We start from the raw sequence: 16,350 nt of genomic DNA, 5'->3' as shown, positions 1-16,350 counted from the left end.
CTTTGCTCGAAATGCCGGTTTGACGCACATAGTGCTCGGGTTGGCTGGCCCTCTACGGGGTTGCGTTGTCTAGAGCGCTCCTCTAGTAATTTTCTTCTGCTTATTTTCTTCCTTCAGTTTTGCTCTTCGATTTTCCTCTCAAAAGTTCAGCTACTGCCTTTTTACAGAATAAAGATAAATTATTATTTTCAACATAAAAATGTTCAAATGTTCTGAAAGGCGTTCATATTTTAGAAAAAAATAGCTAACTAAAAAATGTATGCATGTTTTAATATATGTTCACAAAATTATAAAAAAGTCTCATATTTTAACAAACGCTCATGCATTTCAAAAATGTTCACCAAATTTTAAAGATATTCATGAATGTAAATTGTTCACCAATTTTTAAATAATTTTCATGATATTTAATATTCACGAATTAAAAATATTGTCGATGAATTTAAAATGTGCATGAATATAAAACGATCACGAAGTTTAGTTCATCAATTTTAGAATGAAATTCATAATTTACTAAATATTGATGATTTTTAAAAACCTTTGTAAAATATTTATGAATTTATTAAAAAAAGATGATGTGAATAAAAAAATATGAATAAAAATGAAAGTAAAAAAACCCATTAAAACCCGTAAGGAAAAGGCTGTGAATATAACAGAAAGAATAAAAAAGAAGGAAAAAAGGCCCAAAGAAATGAGCAAATGAAAAATTGCACATGGGCTGGCTTTTGTGTACCCCTTATGTATTTATCCAACATTTTGTCACAATGAGCGCCAAATTCCCTTTTCCAATCTAGGAGCCTCTTTGTTGGATGTGCTACAGCCATGTGGGCCTGCCTAGCTACCCACCTCTTCAGATAGGTGGGAACATGCTGGAACCCTCTCCTCACCCACCCTAAAAAAACTCTCCTCGCCCCAACTCTTCTCACTCGGTCAAACTGCCACCGCTTCCCCTCCTCCTCCCTCAACTCTTGCATGTTAGTCGCCACTAGCGCCTTCTCCCCCCCCCCCCCTACCGTGTGCCACGCCACCCCACAACAGTCATCACCAAAGAATTGCATGGCATTCCTCCGCGGCTGTAGCCTGGGCTCTTTGGAAGCCACAATAAACTGACTGCGACGGGTAAATTTCTAAATCAACCTGTTGATTACATCAAATGGTCATTGTTTTTTGGGTATTGGAGTCTTTTGCCAAAGAGGAAGGATGTCGAGGTGGCTGGTGCGGTGCAAAACAAGATTAAATAAGTACACTAGGTCAACAAAAACAACCGCCTGATGTCTTCGGTGTTCGATCCTTTCCGCTCTAGTTTGGTTTAACATCCTTTGCCTTTTGAGATGGCATGTAATCTTTGTTTATTCTTTACTTGGTTTGTTATATTGAACAACGTTGGCCTTGTTGGCTTTATTCATTTAAAGCCGGGCGCTCCTTACGCCTTTTATCTAAAAAAGTGTGCTTGACCTTACCTTTAAGTTCGCTATGTTGGTTCCTTTTTGTGTTTGCATATGACATCAAGCTAAAAACCCCCAACACCTCCTCTTTAATATGTGGCTATCTTAGATAAAGAGTGATTGAAGACTATTTTTGGAGGATATGGATCGGAGTTGGATTTGTATTATTCTTGTTTCAAATTCTCACAAATTACTTGTTGTAATATTTCGGGTACAAAAACCAATTTGCATTGTTGCCACCAGGGTTCTCTGATTCGCGGGATTTTTAAAACATAGGAATAGGGAAAATACGGAAATAAGATATCATGCCATCTTCGGTACTACAGGATTGCATGGATGTTTGATCGAGCATATAGGAATCTTCACATGGGGTTGGAGTGGATGAAAATTTTCCGCTGGCGTCTAGTACAGATGAATCCTAAGAAAAAATCATTATGGTTGCATCTCTACGAATCAAATAACATGTATAGGAAGAAAACAAGGGTTATGGCTTCTTTGATTCAAAGGATTTGCGAAGAAATTTTGGAGGATTGAAATCTCTAGGATTTTTTTCTTACTAGCACTGCCGGTAGTAATATGTTGTACTCCCTCCATTCACTTTTGTAAGTCGTTTCAGACAACTCAAAATGGATTGTTTTGCAGATGGTCTGAAATGTCTTCAAGGTCTTATAAGAGTGAATAGAGGGGGTACTTATGATACGAGGTAATCAGACAGTATGAAAAAGCGTCTGTCGCACACCTAGAGACACACACGCAATCTTCGTTGACACTATCTTGCTTACGAAAGCATTGCTTGCTTTTCACCTGCACCATTCCAAATGGTAGCAAAGCAATATATATAAAACCGACTGCTGCTTGTTTTAAACTGAATCAGTTTGAGCACGCATGAGGTTGTCAGAGAATACAAATCAAGCAGCTCAGCTTAGAGATATAAATACAGTAAGTAGAAAGTATGTGTATTATGACATCTTCTACATGCATGGTTGGTTACAATTTAGTGTTCCAATAGCTGGTGAAAACTGAATGGCCAAGAATGTAATATACGAAAATGAATGGAATATGCTAGCTGATGGCCATGCTTATCATGTACTCCCTCCGTTCAGAATTACTTGTCACAAAAATGAATGTATCTACAACTAAAATACATCTGGATACATTCATTTCTTAGACGAGTAATTCCGAACGGAGAGAGTACTTAACTAAGAGGTCATCGATCGCCGGTGTATGAAACAAAAACTAATAATTGATTTTGATTGTCGATCAAACTCGCCGGCTGCCACAGTCACATACACACGTACGCATATGCATATCTACGTGCAGTATATGCGGTGAGCTCAGACTTTGTAGCCACCGGCAGCGGCGGTGGCGGTGGGAGTGGCAGGGGCGGGGGCGACGACGGCGGCCATGGAGACGATGGTGTCGCTCAGGAAGGACTCAATGAGCGTGCGCTTGTCGTGGGGATTCCTGGGAAGAAACGTGGCGTAGCTTTTCTTGACGGCGGACTCGACGGCGGGGACAAACTTGTAGCCCTCGTATGCACCGCCCGTGGTCTCCTTGATGGCCTTGCTGAAGGCGGAGTCGAAGACGGTGGACATGTCCTTTTTGGGGGCAGCTTCGGCGGCGGTGGCTGCAGTGCTGAAGGCGGCGTCGATCTGGTCGATGGCCTTGAGCTCGCTAGCAGGGATCGGCCCCTTGACTTCCTCGCCGGCTTGGACCTCGAGGATGCCGGTGATGATGCGAAGGGACTTGCCGAACATGGCCACGAAGGATTCGTACTTGGCCTCTGGGGTAGCACCCTGGGCTTTCTGTGAGGCCCACGCCAGAGTGAAGCCGACCCTGGAGTTGAAAATGGCTTTGGTGCTGGACGTGTCGGTGACCCCCTCAAGAGACCAGCTGCCAAAGATCTGCGTGAAGGTCTTCGCGAATATCTTGCCCTTGTCCATTGGAGGGGCTGCGGCTGCGGCCGCCACGGCCGCCTTGAAGGCGTTGTTGGCCTTCTCAATTAGCTTCTGCTCCTCGGTCATGGCCTTGGGCTGTGGCCCGGCTGGGGCGTAGCTAGCTTCGGCAGCGTACGAGATGGCTGGCCCCGCCACGAGGGCGACGGCCACCAAGAGCGCCACCGTACACTGCTGCACCGCCATTGCTGCTTCTCTTGTCTTGCGTTGGTTGGTTTGCACACTACGTAGGAGGAGAGATTGTGGTGCGGTGTGAGGTTGAAGGAGCTTAATTAGCTCTATATATACATCGACCCGCGCGTTGAGAGGCCAGGAGAGATTACCGCGCCCAAATTAGCAATCTCCTCCTCTCCTCTCCTCTCCTTTTTTTGGCCAAACTCATTAAACTCGTGAGCTCTTCGTGCCACAAACCAATAATAGTAGCATTGATTAGATCGCTAACTACCGTTTAACCTCGTGGGATGGGTAATAAGAGTAATAAAAAATCAATAACGTTGGAAGATGTGATTGGAGTTAAAGGGAAGGGAGGGGCCCACCCCATGAAAATCGGGGGGCATAGTTAGTTAGTTAGTAAGTTTATGTAGTATTCTCTTCGTAGGAGCCCGTGGATGTAACATTTTCGGCGTAATAACCTTCCAATCCGAACTTTATAGGATCCTCTCCCCCTGTACCAATCCTCCAAATATATCCACGCTTGAAGGATGAAAGACAAAACATGATATTGTGGCCACGTGAAGGGTGAACCTTTCTTAGGGGTAGATTGTAGCAGATCATAGTTAAGGTGGTACTTGGCATTTAAAATTCTTGCGCAGAACAAATCAGGATTAGGTATCAATCTCGAACATTGCTTGGCAAGCATTGGAAGGCTAAAAAAAATGTAAATCTCTAAAGCCCTTACCTCCCTCACTTTTAGGGAAGCAAAGTGTCCACCATGCGAGCCAATCCATCTTTTTATTATCCTCCTCATCTCGCCACCAAAACTGATTTTAGGTGCGTCCCTTAATTTTTCTGTCACACAGATCTGCTTAAAAGGAAGGTTGAGACCCCGTCAAAAAAATAAGGAAAGTTGAGTTACCTGCTTTCCGGTCGGAAACCGAGCAATGCTCGGAACGCTCGCGCGCAACTAGTAAGTCCTCCTTGTGCTTGCTTATTCTAGTGTCCCTTTCGCCGAAATCTTAGCTATGAGATTCTGTTTACTGTTAGCTGGGGCTTGTGTCGCAATCACGAAAATTTAAAACTTTACGCTCTGCCTCCTGCCCAGCTCGTATAAATCTACGCATCTCATCTGATGCGGAAGTGAGTCTCTTCAACCAACCAAACAAACCAAAGCCCGATGGCCATCATCAAGCAGTCCCTCATTGTCCTAGTGCTGCTCATATGCGGAGCAGGCGGCTCCACCACACCGGCGCCGGCGCCGGCGCTGCTGACGCAGGACAATCTGTGTGTCGGCATAAGGTCAGTACCTGCTTTTCTACAATTCATTCATTTCAGAGAGGGCACGTGAAAATAAGTACTGACACAGGATAATCTGTGTGTCGCATAAAGCACGTCCAACGAAGACCTGGCCTGCGTCGCCAACGTCGCACTCGGGTGCTTCGCCGAGAATGCCGTCACCAACGAGGCTACCTTCACGCCATGCTTCGTCCTCGCCGCCGGCAGGGAATGCTTGGCCAAGGATAAGGAGGAGCCCAACAAGGAGCACTGCATCGGCCTAGAGATCAGCAAGCAGCTGCTGCGATGCCTTGGAGATAGCGCCTGGACCTGCTACAACAGCATCACGGGGTACATCCCTCCCGTCTTCATCGCGTGCTTCCAAGGCAGAGCCCTCATTTGCAACCCACAGTGATCGTTGTCAGGATTTTCATCCCATCAGCTGCACCATGATCAACTGCTTGCTTGCCGACAATAAAGGGGTTTGTGTGTGTGATTTAGTATATGGTACTAGTAATATGGTATGGTTGTGCCATATTTCTCGGATTTTTGTTTTGATGATTGATGATGATTTCGCTGGAAAAAGAAAATAGAGTGAGAAGCATTGAGCCTTCCTTGTACTGATCTCATCAAAAGGAAGCTGGAAATGGAGAACAAAAGAATGGTTGGTTGTATAAGCACGGGATTGATTGATTGATTGCTGCGTGCTTTTATTCCATTCTCAACTTGTACTGTAGCGCATTAATTGATATATACTCCGTACTCCCTTTGTTCCTAAATACTCACTCCGTCCCTAAATATAAGTATTTTTTAAGATTCCAATGCGGACTACACACGGAGCAAAATGAGTGAATCTACATTTTAAAATAATGTCTATATATATATATATATATATATATATATATATATATATGCAATCACTACAAATACTTATATTTAGGAGCGGAGGGAGTAGGAGCATAAGACTTATATTTCAAATGTTCAAATATAGCGGTAGTTGTACTTAAATAAGTTCAAATATTACACTCAAATATTATTGCCCTCTTTAACCGCCCATGAATGCTCGATCAGATTTTCCTTCGGTTGCTCATGAGTTGCTCGATGCCAGATTCGTTGATGTCTTTTAACAAACTTTTTAAGTGTGGTGAAGGCCTTCACCTCCCACAAGATATCATGACTCGACATAATGCTCATATATGTACTCTGTATCCGAATCCATTGCTTTAAAGAAGAAGAAGGGACAAAACAATTAGCTCGGCCAATTCAACGGACACTTGCTGCGCATGGTGAGCAGCGTAGGAGCGGATGGTACCCGAGTGGTGGTCGGAGGAAAGGCTCGTCCCAACAATAGAGAAGAATCGGCTTGGATCCCGGGTGTACAGCTGGAGGTGACGGACTCGTCGAGTACCAACAGGGGTGTGCAATGGTGGTGGAGTGATGACAAAGGCAAGAGACAAAAAGGCAACGTGAGAAAATGGAAGGATGGAGGCGTGGTGTCTGGGAGAGATTTTTGATGGGCTGGGAGTCGGAGTCCTACATGTCTACTGTCCGGAAAAAGTACGTCCGGACCGCTCGGCTGATCGATACATGCTCGTGTAGGATGTTATAACACGTCTGGCGGACCGCACGATCCAGACGTATGCGGACGGTTTGAGAGTCCGCTTTGAAAATACCCTAAAGAAGACGATCCGACTGTATGCGGGCGGTTTGAGTGTTCTTTTTGGAGATGCCCTAAAAAGGAACTGATTTCAGTCAATAAGCGGTTAAGATAATTCCAACATGTTAAGCAACTTGTAATGTTTGGACAGGTTCTATGACTAGAAAACACAGATGCTGCGGCACCTATCAAGTTAAGTTGTAGTTTCCAGTTTAAGGAAAAACATCGGTAGGGCAAGTGCAAAAACTAAAAGGGAGCAACACAGACCTTGGCAAGAACATACATCCATGTTTCGATTCAACCGGAACTATTTGGGAACAAGGATTTTTACACCCTCATCATTCTCGATGGGAACACAAAGAGAATATATCTCATTATGGTATAACTAACGAGCAAAAGATGAGTGTAATTAATCTATAATCTAATCAAAAAACCAACTAACCCATCTAATCTACTGAAAGAAAACAAGATCCAAGATTAAACTTGGGGTTCGAAGATCAAAGGGCTAGGCCGGCGTATGTCGACGAGGTTCTCTAGGGCAGGGATCGGAGGCTGCAGACAAGATCGGGATGAACTGATGGGCAAAACACAAGGAAATAGCCAGCAGCGGACCCAAGATGGCCGTGGGTGGTGTCAGTGTCCTTGCGCTTCTCGACTGGATCATACCAGCGCCATGCATGTGCACTGCATTGGCCAGCAGTGAAGAGGGCAAGACCACGATGGCAAATTAAGATCAAATGGAGCGCACAAAGCACATGCCATTGATACGAGTCAGGGGTATGAAGATGGATGCTTGGCACGTCACACGGCCGCGTCAGTCATGGATTGCTCAACTGGTTTGGGCAAAAAGGTTTCGCTCGCTCACTAGAGCAAAGGAACATGGAGGAGACTGAGGTCGACCGGTCCGGTCCGGTCCTTTCTATAGATAGATAGATAGACGATGCAAGCTATTCTTGGAATTTTGGTTCACACAAGAAACAGCCCCACGATGCATGGCTTGGCTAGCTTATTAATGGTTCACACAAGAAACAGGCGCACGATGGCTTGGCTTGGCTTGGCTACAAGAAACAGCACCACCAACAGCCAAAAGAAGCTGGTCCTTAGGTTCACAAAAGAAACAGCCCCACATATGTGATTCTCTTGGAGATCCAGGAAATAATGAATGGTCCAACACTCCTATGTCGGAAACAGATATACACACATAAGGGAATCCATGATTTCCCACACACATTCTCCCTCCGTAAAAAATAAAAAATAAAATATATATATATATATATAAGCGTAACGCAGTAAACAATACACAAAAAATAAATTTCTTTATGGTGGGAGTATTATGCAAGGTTGGGAATAAATAAATCCCCAACACATAGCCAAGTCGCTTTTCCTTTCTGTAGCATAACAACACATATCTAGCAAAAAAAATGACTAGTAGAGGGTCTGCACTTGTAGCATAATGGAGATGGAAAGTTCAATTATACATGAAGTGATCCAATTGCACAACATTTAAGAAAAACAAAATAAAATGGAAAAAATAGTTTATAGTTGCGATTGGTTTACAAAGAATCACATATGTCTTGGGTGACCAGAGCTATAGTGCTCCTTAACACCAGTGAGATATACAGCCAAATACAATCAATAAGAAACTGATCCTGTGTTTCAGAAGAGAAAAAAATTGGTCCTCCAAGTTGTAATCAACCATCCATAGCAACATATTTGCTCTTAGACAAAAAGTTACACGTCATCACTAACTTGCGACCCGGTAGGCTGTTGGATCCAAATAGCAATGGCGTAGATTTTTACCCCGCAAAAAAAAAGCAATGGCGTAGCTTTTTAGTGACATGCCACCAGTAATGATATAGTGGTGACGTACCAAATATGCCAACGCCACCACTATTAAAAAAATAGTGATGACGTGGATTGAAAATGAGGCGCCACCAACTAAATTTGTGGCTAGCCCTTTTTTCCCCTAGTGCATCACCTCACCCTCCTAGACAACCTCAAGGAGACGTTCGACAACCTGCGCGAGTACCAGATCAACCTGAACCCGGAGAAGTACGTGTTCGGCGTGCCACCTGGCCAGCTCCTTGGTTTCCTTGTCTCAGAGCGTGGCATCGAGGCCAACCCCGAGAAGATTAAGGCGATCGAGCGCGTGCGCAAGCCAGCTTGACTGCGTGAAGCCCAGAAGTTCACCGACTGCATGGCCTCTCTCAGCCGGTTGGGCGAGAGGGCTTTGCCCCTATACCAGCTGATGAAGAAGACGACCGCATTTGACTGGACCCCGCAGGCGGACGAAGCCTTCTGTGACCTCAAGCGCATGCTCTCCACCGCACCTGTCCTGGCCGCGCGGGCTGAGAAGGAGCCCATGCTAATGTACATTGCGGCCACCACCCGCGTGGTCAGCGTGGTGCTAGTGGTGGAGCGCCCGGAGGAGGCAAGGCGCAGCCGGTCTAGCAACCCGTGTACTATCATACTATCTGAGCGAGGTGCTCTCCCTCTCCAAGCAAAACTACCCCCACTACTAGAAGATATGCTACGGTGTGTATGTGGCCCCCAACAAGCTGAAGCAGTACTTCTAGGAGCACTCAACACCGTGGTGAGCATGGCTCCTCTCGGAGAGATCATCGGCCGCCGGGACGCCACCGGCAGGGTCACCATGTGGGCCGTCGAGCTGGCTGCCCACACGATTTTCTACGAGCCTCGCACGGCTGTCAAATCCCAGGCGCTGGCTGATTTCCTCGTCGACTGGAGGAAACCCAGTACTTACCGCCGCCTCCCGACTCGACACAGTGGCGGATGCACTTCGACGACTTGAAGATGCACTCTGGCTTGGGAGCCGACATTGTCCTAAATTCCCCCAAGAATGACCGGCTGCAGTATGCGCTGCAGATTCACTTCCCCGCGTCCAACAACGTGGCGGAATACGAAACCCTCGTCCACGGGATGGTTGGCCAAGGAGATCGGCATCCGACACATCCTTTGTTGCAACTTGGACCAGGTGGTGCAGCAGGTCTCTTGCAATCGGGATGCCAGGGACGCCAACACGGCCAGCTACCGCTTCTTGGTCCAGCAGATGTGCGGCAACTTCGAGGGTTGTGAGTTCCACCACATCCCTCGAGCCGACAACAAGGCTGCGGATATGCTCGCCAAGATCCGCTCCACCCGGCAAGCCATTCCAACTGGCGTCTCCCTCGAGCATCTGCACAAGCCCTCCATCAAGCCCTCTCCCGACTCGGAGTCCATCTTCATCACAAGCCATTCCAACTGGCGTCTCCCTCGAGCATCTGCACAAGCCCTCCATCAAGCCCTCTCCCGACTCGGAGTCCATCTTCATCACGGTCGACCTGACAGCTCCCGCCTTCGGCCCGGGGGCTGCCGGCCCAGTCCCTTGGGCTGCCGGCTCCGGCCCACCACCTTCCAACCCAGCCGTCCCCGGCCCATGGAAGTCGCCATCCTGACGGTGGTGGAGGCACCATCCTGCGCATAACCAATTCTCACTTACCTCTTGAGCGGCGACCTTCTTCATGCGTGATGGGCTAATATGACACATTTAAAAAATGTTCACCAAATTTTAAAGATATTCATGAATGTAGATTGTTCACCAATTTTTAAATAATTTTCATGATATTTAATATTCACGAATTAAAAATATTCTCGATGAATTTAAAATGTGCATGAATATAAAATGATCACGAAGTTTAAAAATGTTCATCAATTTTAGAACGAAATTCATAATTTACTAAATATTGATGATTTTTAAAAATCTTTGTAAAATATTTATGATTTATTAAAAAAGATGATTTGAAGAAAAAAGTATGAATAAAAATGAAAGTAAAAAAAACCCATTAAAACCCGTAAGGAAAAGGCTGTGAATATAACAGAAAGAATAAAAAAGAAGGAAAAAAGGCCCAAAGAAATGAGCAAATGAAAAATTGCACATGGGCTGGCTTATGTGTAACCCTTATGTATTTATCCAACATTTTGTCACAATGAGCGCCAAATTCCCTTTTCCAATCTAGGAGCCTCTTTGTTGGATGTGCTACAGCCATGTGGGCCTGCCTAGCTACCCGCCTCTTCAGATAGGTGGGACCATGCTGGAACCCTCTCCTCACCCACCCTAAAAAAACTCTCCTCGCCCCAACTCTTCTCACTCGGTCAAACTGCCACCGCTTCCCCTCCTCCTCCCTCAACTCTTGCATGTTAGTCGGCACTAGCGCCTTCTCTCCCCCCCCCCCTACCGTGTGCCACGCCACCCCACAACAGTCATCACCAAAGAATTGCATGGCATTCCTCCGCGGCTGTAGCCTGGGCTCTTTGGAAGCCACAATAAACTGACTGCGACGGGTAAATTTCTAAATCAACTTGTTGATTACATCAAATGGTCATTGTTTTTTGGGTATTGGAGTCTTTTGGAAAAGAGGAAGGATGTCGAGGTGGCTGGTGTGGTGCAAAACAAGATTAAATAAGTACACTAGGTCAACAAAAACAACCGCCTGATGTCTTCGGTGTTCGATCCTTTCGGCTCTAGTTTGTTTTAACATCCTTTGCCTTTTGAGATGGCATGTAATCTTTGTTTATTCTTTACTTGGTTTGTTATATTGAACAACGTTGGCCTTGTTGGCTTTATTCATTTAAAGCCGGGCGCTCCTTACGCCTTTTATCTAAAAAAGTGTGCTTGACCTTACCTTTAAGTTCGCTATGTTGGTTCCTTTTTGTGTTTGCATATGACATCAAGCTAAAAACCCCCAACACCTCCTCTTTAATATGTGGCTATCTTAGATAAAGAGTGATTGAAGACTATTTTTGGAGGATATGGATCGGAGTTGGATTTGTATTATTCTTGTTTCAAATTCTCACAAATTACTTGTTGTAATATTTCGGGTACAAAAACCAATTTGCATTGTTGCCACCAAGGTTCTCTGATTCGCGGGATTTTTAAAACATAGGAATAGGGAAAATACGGAAATAAGATATCATGCCATCTTCGGTACTACAGGATTGCATGGATGTTTGATCGAGCATATAGGAATCTTCACATGGGGTTGGAGTGGATGAAAATTTTCCGCTGGCGTCTAGTACAGATGAATCCTAAGAAAAAATCATTATGGTTGCATCTCTACGAATCAAATAACATGTATAGGAAGAAAACAAGGGTTATGGCTTCTTTGATTCAAAGGATTTGCGAAGAAATTTTGGAGGATTGAAATCTCTAGGATTTTTTTCTTACTAGCACTGCCGGTAGTAATATGTTGTACTCCCTCCATTCACTATTGTAAGTCATTTCAGACAACTCAAAATGGATTGTTTTGCAGATGGTCTGAAATGTCTTCAAGGTCTTATAAGAGTGAATAGAGGGTGTACTTATGATATGAGGTAATCAGACAGTATGAAAAAGCGTCTGTCGCACACCTAGAGACACACACGCAATCTTCGTTGACACTATCTTGCTTACGAAAGCATTGCTTGCTTTTCACCTGCACCATTCCAAATGGTAGCAAAGCAATATATATAAAACCGACTGCTGCTTGTTTTAAACTGAATCAGTTTGAGCACGCATGAGGTTGTCAGAGAATACAAATCAAGCAGCTCAGCTTAGAGATATAAATACAGTAAGTAGAAAGTATGTGTATTATGACATCTTCTACATGCATGGTTGGTTACAATTTAGTGTTCCAATAGCTGGTGAAAACTGAATGGCCAAGAATGTAATATACGAAAATGAATGGAATATGCTAGCTGATGGCCATGCTTATCATGTACTCCCTCCGTTCAGAATTACTTGTCACAAAAATGAATGTATCTACAACTAAAATACATCTGGATACATTCATTTCTTAGACGAGTAATTCCGAACGGAGAGAGTACTTAACTAAGAGGTCATCGATCGCCGGTGCATGAAACAAAAACCAATAATTGATTTTGATTGTCGATCAAACTCGCCGGCTGCCAGAGTCACATACACACGTACGCATATGCATATCTACGTGCAGTATATGCGGTGAGCTCAGACTTTGTAGCCACCGGCAGCGGCGGTGGCGGTGGGAGTGGCAGGGGCGGGGGCGACGACGGCGGCCATGGAGACGATGGTGTCGCTCAGGAAGGACTCAATGAGCGTGCGCTTGTCGTGGGGATTCCTGGGAAGAAACGTGGCGTAGCTTTTCTTGACGGCGGACTCGACGGCGGGGACAAACTTGTAGCCCTCGTATGCACCGCCCGTGGTCTCCTTGATGGCCTTGCTGAAGGCGGAGTCGAAGACGGTGGACATGTCCTTTTTGGGGGCAGCTTCGGCGGCGGTGGCTGCAGTGCTGAAGGCGGCGTCGATCTGGTCGATGGCCTTGAGCTCGCTAGCAGGGATCGGCCCCTTGACTTCCTCGCCGGCTTGGACCTCGAGGATGCCGGTGATGATGCGAAGGGACTTGCCGAACATGGCCACGAAGGATTCGTACTTGGCCTCTGGGGTAGCACCCTGGGCTTTCTGTGAGGCCCACGCCAGAGTGAAGCCGACCCTGGAGTTGAAAATGGCTTTGGTGCTGGACGTGTCGGTGACCCCCTCAAGAGACCAGCTGCCAAAGATCTGCGTGAAGGTCTTCGCGAATATCTTGCCCTTGTCCATTGGAGGGGCTGCGGCTGCGGCCGCCACGGCCGCCTTGAAGGCGTTGTTGGCCTTCTCAATTAGCTTCTGCTCCTCGGTCATGGCCTTGGGCTGTGGCCCGGCTGGGACGTAGCTAGCTTCGGCAGCGTACGAGATGGCTGGCCCCGCCACGAGGGCGACGGCCACCAAGAGCGCCACCGTACACTGCTGCACCGCCATTGCTGCTTCTCTTGTCTTGCGTTGGTTGGTTTGCACACTACGTAGGAGGAGAGATTGTGGTGCGGTGTGAGGTTGAAGGAGCTTAATTAGCTCTATATATACATCGACCCGCGCGTTGAGAGGCCAGGAGAGATTACCGCGCCCAAATTAGCAATCTCCTCCTCTCCTCTCCTCTCCTTTTTTTGGCCAAACTCATTAAACTCGTGAGCTCTTCGTGCCACAAACCAATAATAGTAGCATTGATTAGATCGCTAACTACCGTTTAACCTCGTGGGATGGGTAATAAGAGTAATAAAAAATCAATAACGTTGGAAGATGTGATTGGAGTTAAAGGGAAGGGAGGGGCCCACCCCATGAAAATCGGGGGGCATAGTTAGTTAGTTAGTAAGTTTATGTAGTATTCTCTTCGTAGGAGCCCGTGGATGTAACATTTTCGGCGTAATAACCTTCCAATCCGAACTTTATAGGATCCTCTCCCCCTGTACCAATCCTCCAAATATATCCACGCTTGAAGGATGAAAGACAAAACATGATATTGTGGCCACGTGAAGGGTGAACCTTTCTTAGGGGTAGATTGTAGCAGATCATAGTTAAGGTGGTACTTGGCATTTAAAATTCTTGCGCAGAACAAATCAGGATTAGGTATCAATCTCGAACATTGCTTGGCAAGCATTGGAAGGCTAAAAAAAATGTAAATCTCTAAAGCCCTTACCTCCCTCACTTTTAGGGAAGCAAAGTGTCCACCATGCGAGCCAATCCATCTTTTTATTATCCTCCTCATCTCGCCACCAAAACTGATTTTAGGTGCGTCCCTTAATTTTTCTGTCACACAGATCTGCTTAAAAGGAAGGTTGAGACCCCGTCAAAAAAATAAGGAAAGTTGAGTTACCTGCTTTCCGGTCGGAAACCGAGCAATGCTCGGAACGCTCGCGCGCAACTAGTAAGTCCTCCTTGTGCTTGCTTATTCTAGTGTCCCTTTCGCCGAAATCTTAGCTATGAGATTCTGTTTACTGTTAGCTGGGGCTTGTGTCGCAATCACGAAAATTTAAAACTTTACGCTCTGCCTCCTGCCCAGCTCGTATAAATCTACGCATCTCATCTGATGCGGAAGTGAGTCTCTTCAACCAACCAAACAAACCAAAGCCCGATGGCCATCATCAAGCAGTCCCTCATTGTCCTAGTGCTGCTCATATGCGGAGCAGGCGGCTCCACCACACCGGCGCCGGCGCCGGCGCTGCTGACGCAGGACAATCTGTGTGTCGGCATAAGGTCAGTACCTGCTTTTCTACAATTCATTCATTTCAGAGAGGGCACGTGAAAATAAGTACTGACACAGGATAATCTGTGTGTCGCATAAAGCACGTCCAACGAAGACCTGGCCTGCGTCGCCAACGTCGCACTCGGGTGCTTCGCCGAGAATGCCGTCACCAACGAGGCTACCTTCACGCCATGCTTCGTCCTCGCCGCCGGCAGGGAATGCTTGGCCAAGGATAAGGAGGAGCCCAACAAGGAGCACTGCATCGGCCTAGAGATCAGCAAGCAGCTGCTGCGATGCCTTGGAGATAGCGCCTGGACCTGCTACAACAGCATCACGGGGTACATCCCTCCCGTCTTCATCGCGTGCTTCCAAGGCAGAGCCCTCATTTGCAACCCACAGTGATCGTTGTCAGGATTTTCATCCCATCAGCTGCACCATGATCAACTGCTTGCTTGCCGACAATAAAGGGGTTTGTGTGTGTGATTTAGTATATGGTACTAGTAATATGGTATGGTTGTGCCATATTTCTCGGATTTTTGTTTTGATGATTGATGATGATTTCGCTGGAAAAAGAAAATAGAGTGAGAAGCATTGAGCCTTCCTTGTACTGATCTCATCAAAAGGAAGCTGGAAATGGAGAACAAAAGAATGGTTGGTTGTATAAGCACGGGATTGATTGATTGATTGCTGCGTGCTTTTATTCCATTCTCAACTTGTACTGTAGCGCATTAATTGATATATACTCCGTACTCCCTTTGTTCCTAAATACTCACTCCGTCCCTAAATATAAGTATTTTTTAAGATTCCAATGCGGACTACACACGGAGCAAAATGAGTGAATCTACATTTTAAAATAATGTCTATATATATATATATATATATATATATATATATATATATATATATATATATATATGCAATCACTACAAATACTTATATTTAGGAGCGGAGGGAGTAGGAGCATAAGACTTATATTTCAAATGTTCAAATATAGCGGTAGTTGTACTTAAATAAGTTCAAATATTACACTCAAATATTATTGCCCTCTTTAACCGCCCATGAATGCTCGATCAGATTTTCCTTCGGTTGCTCATGAGTTGCTCGATGCCAGATTCGTTGATGTCTTTTAACAAACTTTTTAAGTGTGGTGAAGGCCTTCACCTCCCACAAGATATCATGACTCGACATAATGCTCATATATGTACTCTGTATCCGAATCCATTGCTTTAAAGAAGAAGAAGGGACAAAACAATTAGCTCGGCCAATTCAACGGACACTTGCTGCGCATGGTGAGCAGCGTAGGAGCGGATGGTACCCGAGTGGTGGTCGGAGGAAAGGCTCGTCCCAACAATAGAGAAGAATCGGCTTGGATCCCGGGTGTACAGCTGGAGGTGACGGACTCGTCGAGTACCAACAGGGGTGTGCAATGGTGGTGGAGTGATGACAAAGGCAAGAGACAAAAAGGCAATGTGAGAAAATGGAAGGATGGAGGCGTGGTGTCTGGGAGAGATTTTTGATGGGCTGGGAGTCGGAGTCCTACATGTCTGCTGTCCGGAAAAAGTACGTCCGGACCGCTCGGCTGATCGATACATGCTAGTGTAGGATGTTATAACACGTCTGGCGGACCGCACGATCCAGACGTATGCGGACGGTTTGAGAGTCCGCTTTGAAAATACCCTAAAGAAGACGATCCGACTGTATGCGGGCGGTTTGAGTGTTCTTTTTGGAGATGCCCTAAAAAGGAACTGATTTCAGTCAATAAGCGGTTAAGATAATTCCAACATGTTAAGCAACTTGCA

General features: G+C 45.8%; 4 protein-coding genes across 4 annotated transcripts; 2 read left to right on the top strand and 2 right to left on the bottom strand.

Moving 5' to 3' along the window:
* Nucleotides 1-2,364: 2,364 nt before the first annotated feature.
* Nucleotides 2,365-4,191, bottom strand: LOC141021455 (pollen allergen KBG 41-like). The gene has a single exon (XM_073497320.1). It carries the CDS (start codon nt 3,581-3,583, stop codon nt 2,777-2,779), a length of 807 nt encoding a protein of 268 aa, XP_073353421.1. The 5' UTR covers nt 3,584-4,191; the 3' UTR covers nt 2,365-2,776.
* A 382-nt stretch (nt 4,192-4,573) lies between these two features.
* Nucleotides 4,574-5,643, top strand: LOC141021454 (uncharacterized). Its single transcript, XM_073497319.1, has 2 exons — nt 4,574-4,852; nt 4,943-5,643. The coding sequence occupies exons 1-2, from the start codon at nt 4,731-4,733 to the stop codon at nt 5,241-5,243; spliced, it is 423 nt and encodes a 140-aa protein (XP_073353420.1). The 5' UTR covers nt 4,574-4,730; the 3' UTR covers nt 5,244-5,643.
* A 6,400-nt stretch (nt 5,644-12,043) lies between these two features.
* LOC141021453 (pollen allergen KBG 41-like) lies at nt 12,044-13,293 on the bottom strand. Its single transcript, XM_073497318.1, has one exon. It carries the CDS (start codon nt 13,291-13,293, stop codon nt 12,487-12,489), a length of 807 nt encoding a protein of 268 aa, XP_073353419.1. The 3' UTR covers nt 12,044-12,486.
* Nucleotides 13,294-14,283: 990 nt separating this feature from the next.
* Nucleotides 14,284-15,353, top strand: LOC141021452 (uncharacterized). The gene is made up of 2 exons (XM_073497317.1): nt 14,284-14,562; nt 14,653-15,353. Exons 1-2 carry the CDS (start codon nt 14,441-14,443, stop codon nt 14,951-14,953), a joined length of 423 nt encoding a protein of 140 aa, XP_073353418.1. The 5' UTR covers nt 14,284-14,440; the 3' UTR covers nt 14,954-15,353.
* The last annotated feature ends 997 nt before the right edge of the window (nt 15,354-16,350 follow it).

The sequence above is a fragment of the Aegilops tauschii genome, chromosome 4, assembly GCF_002575655.3.
Source record: "Aegilops tauschii subsp. strangulata cultivar AL8/78 chromosome 4, Aet v6.0, whole genome shotgun sequence".
NCBI lineage: Eukaryota > Viridiplantae > Streptophyta > Magnoliopsida > Poales > Poaceae > Aegilops > Aegilops tauschii.
The sequence above is the reverse complement of the archived record's forward strand: the minus strand, read 5'-3'. Positions and strand labels throughout refer to the sequence as shown.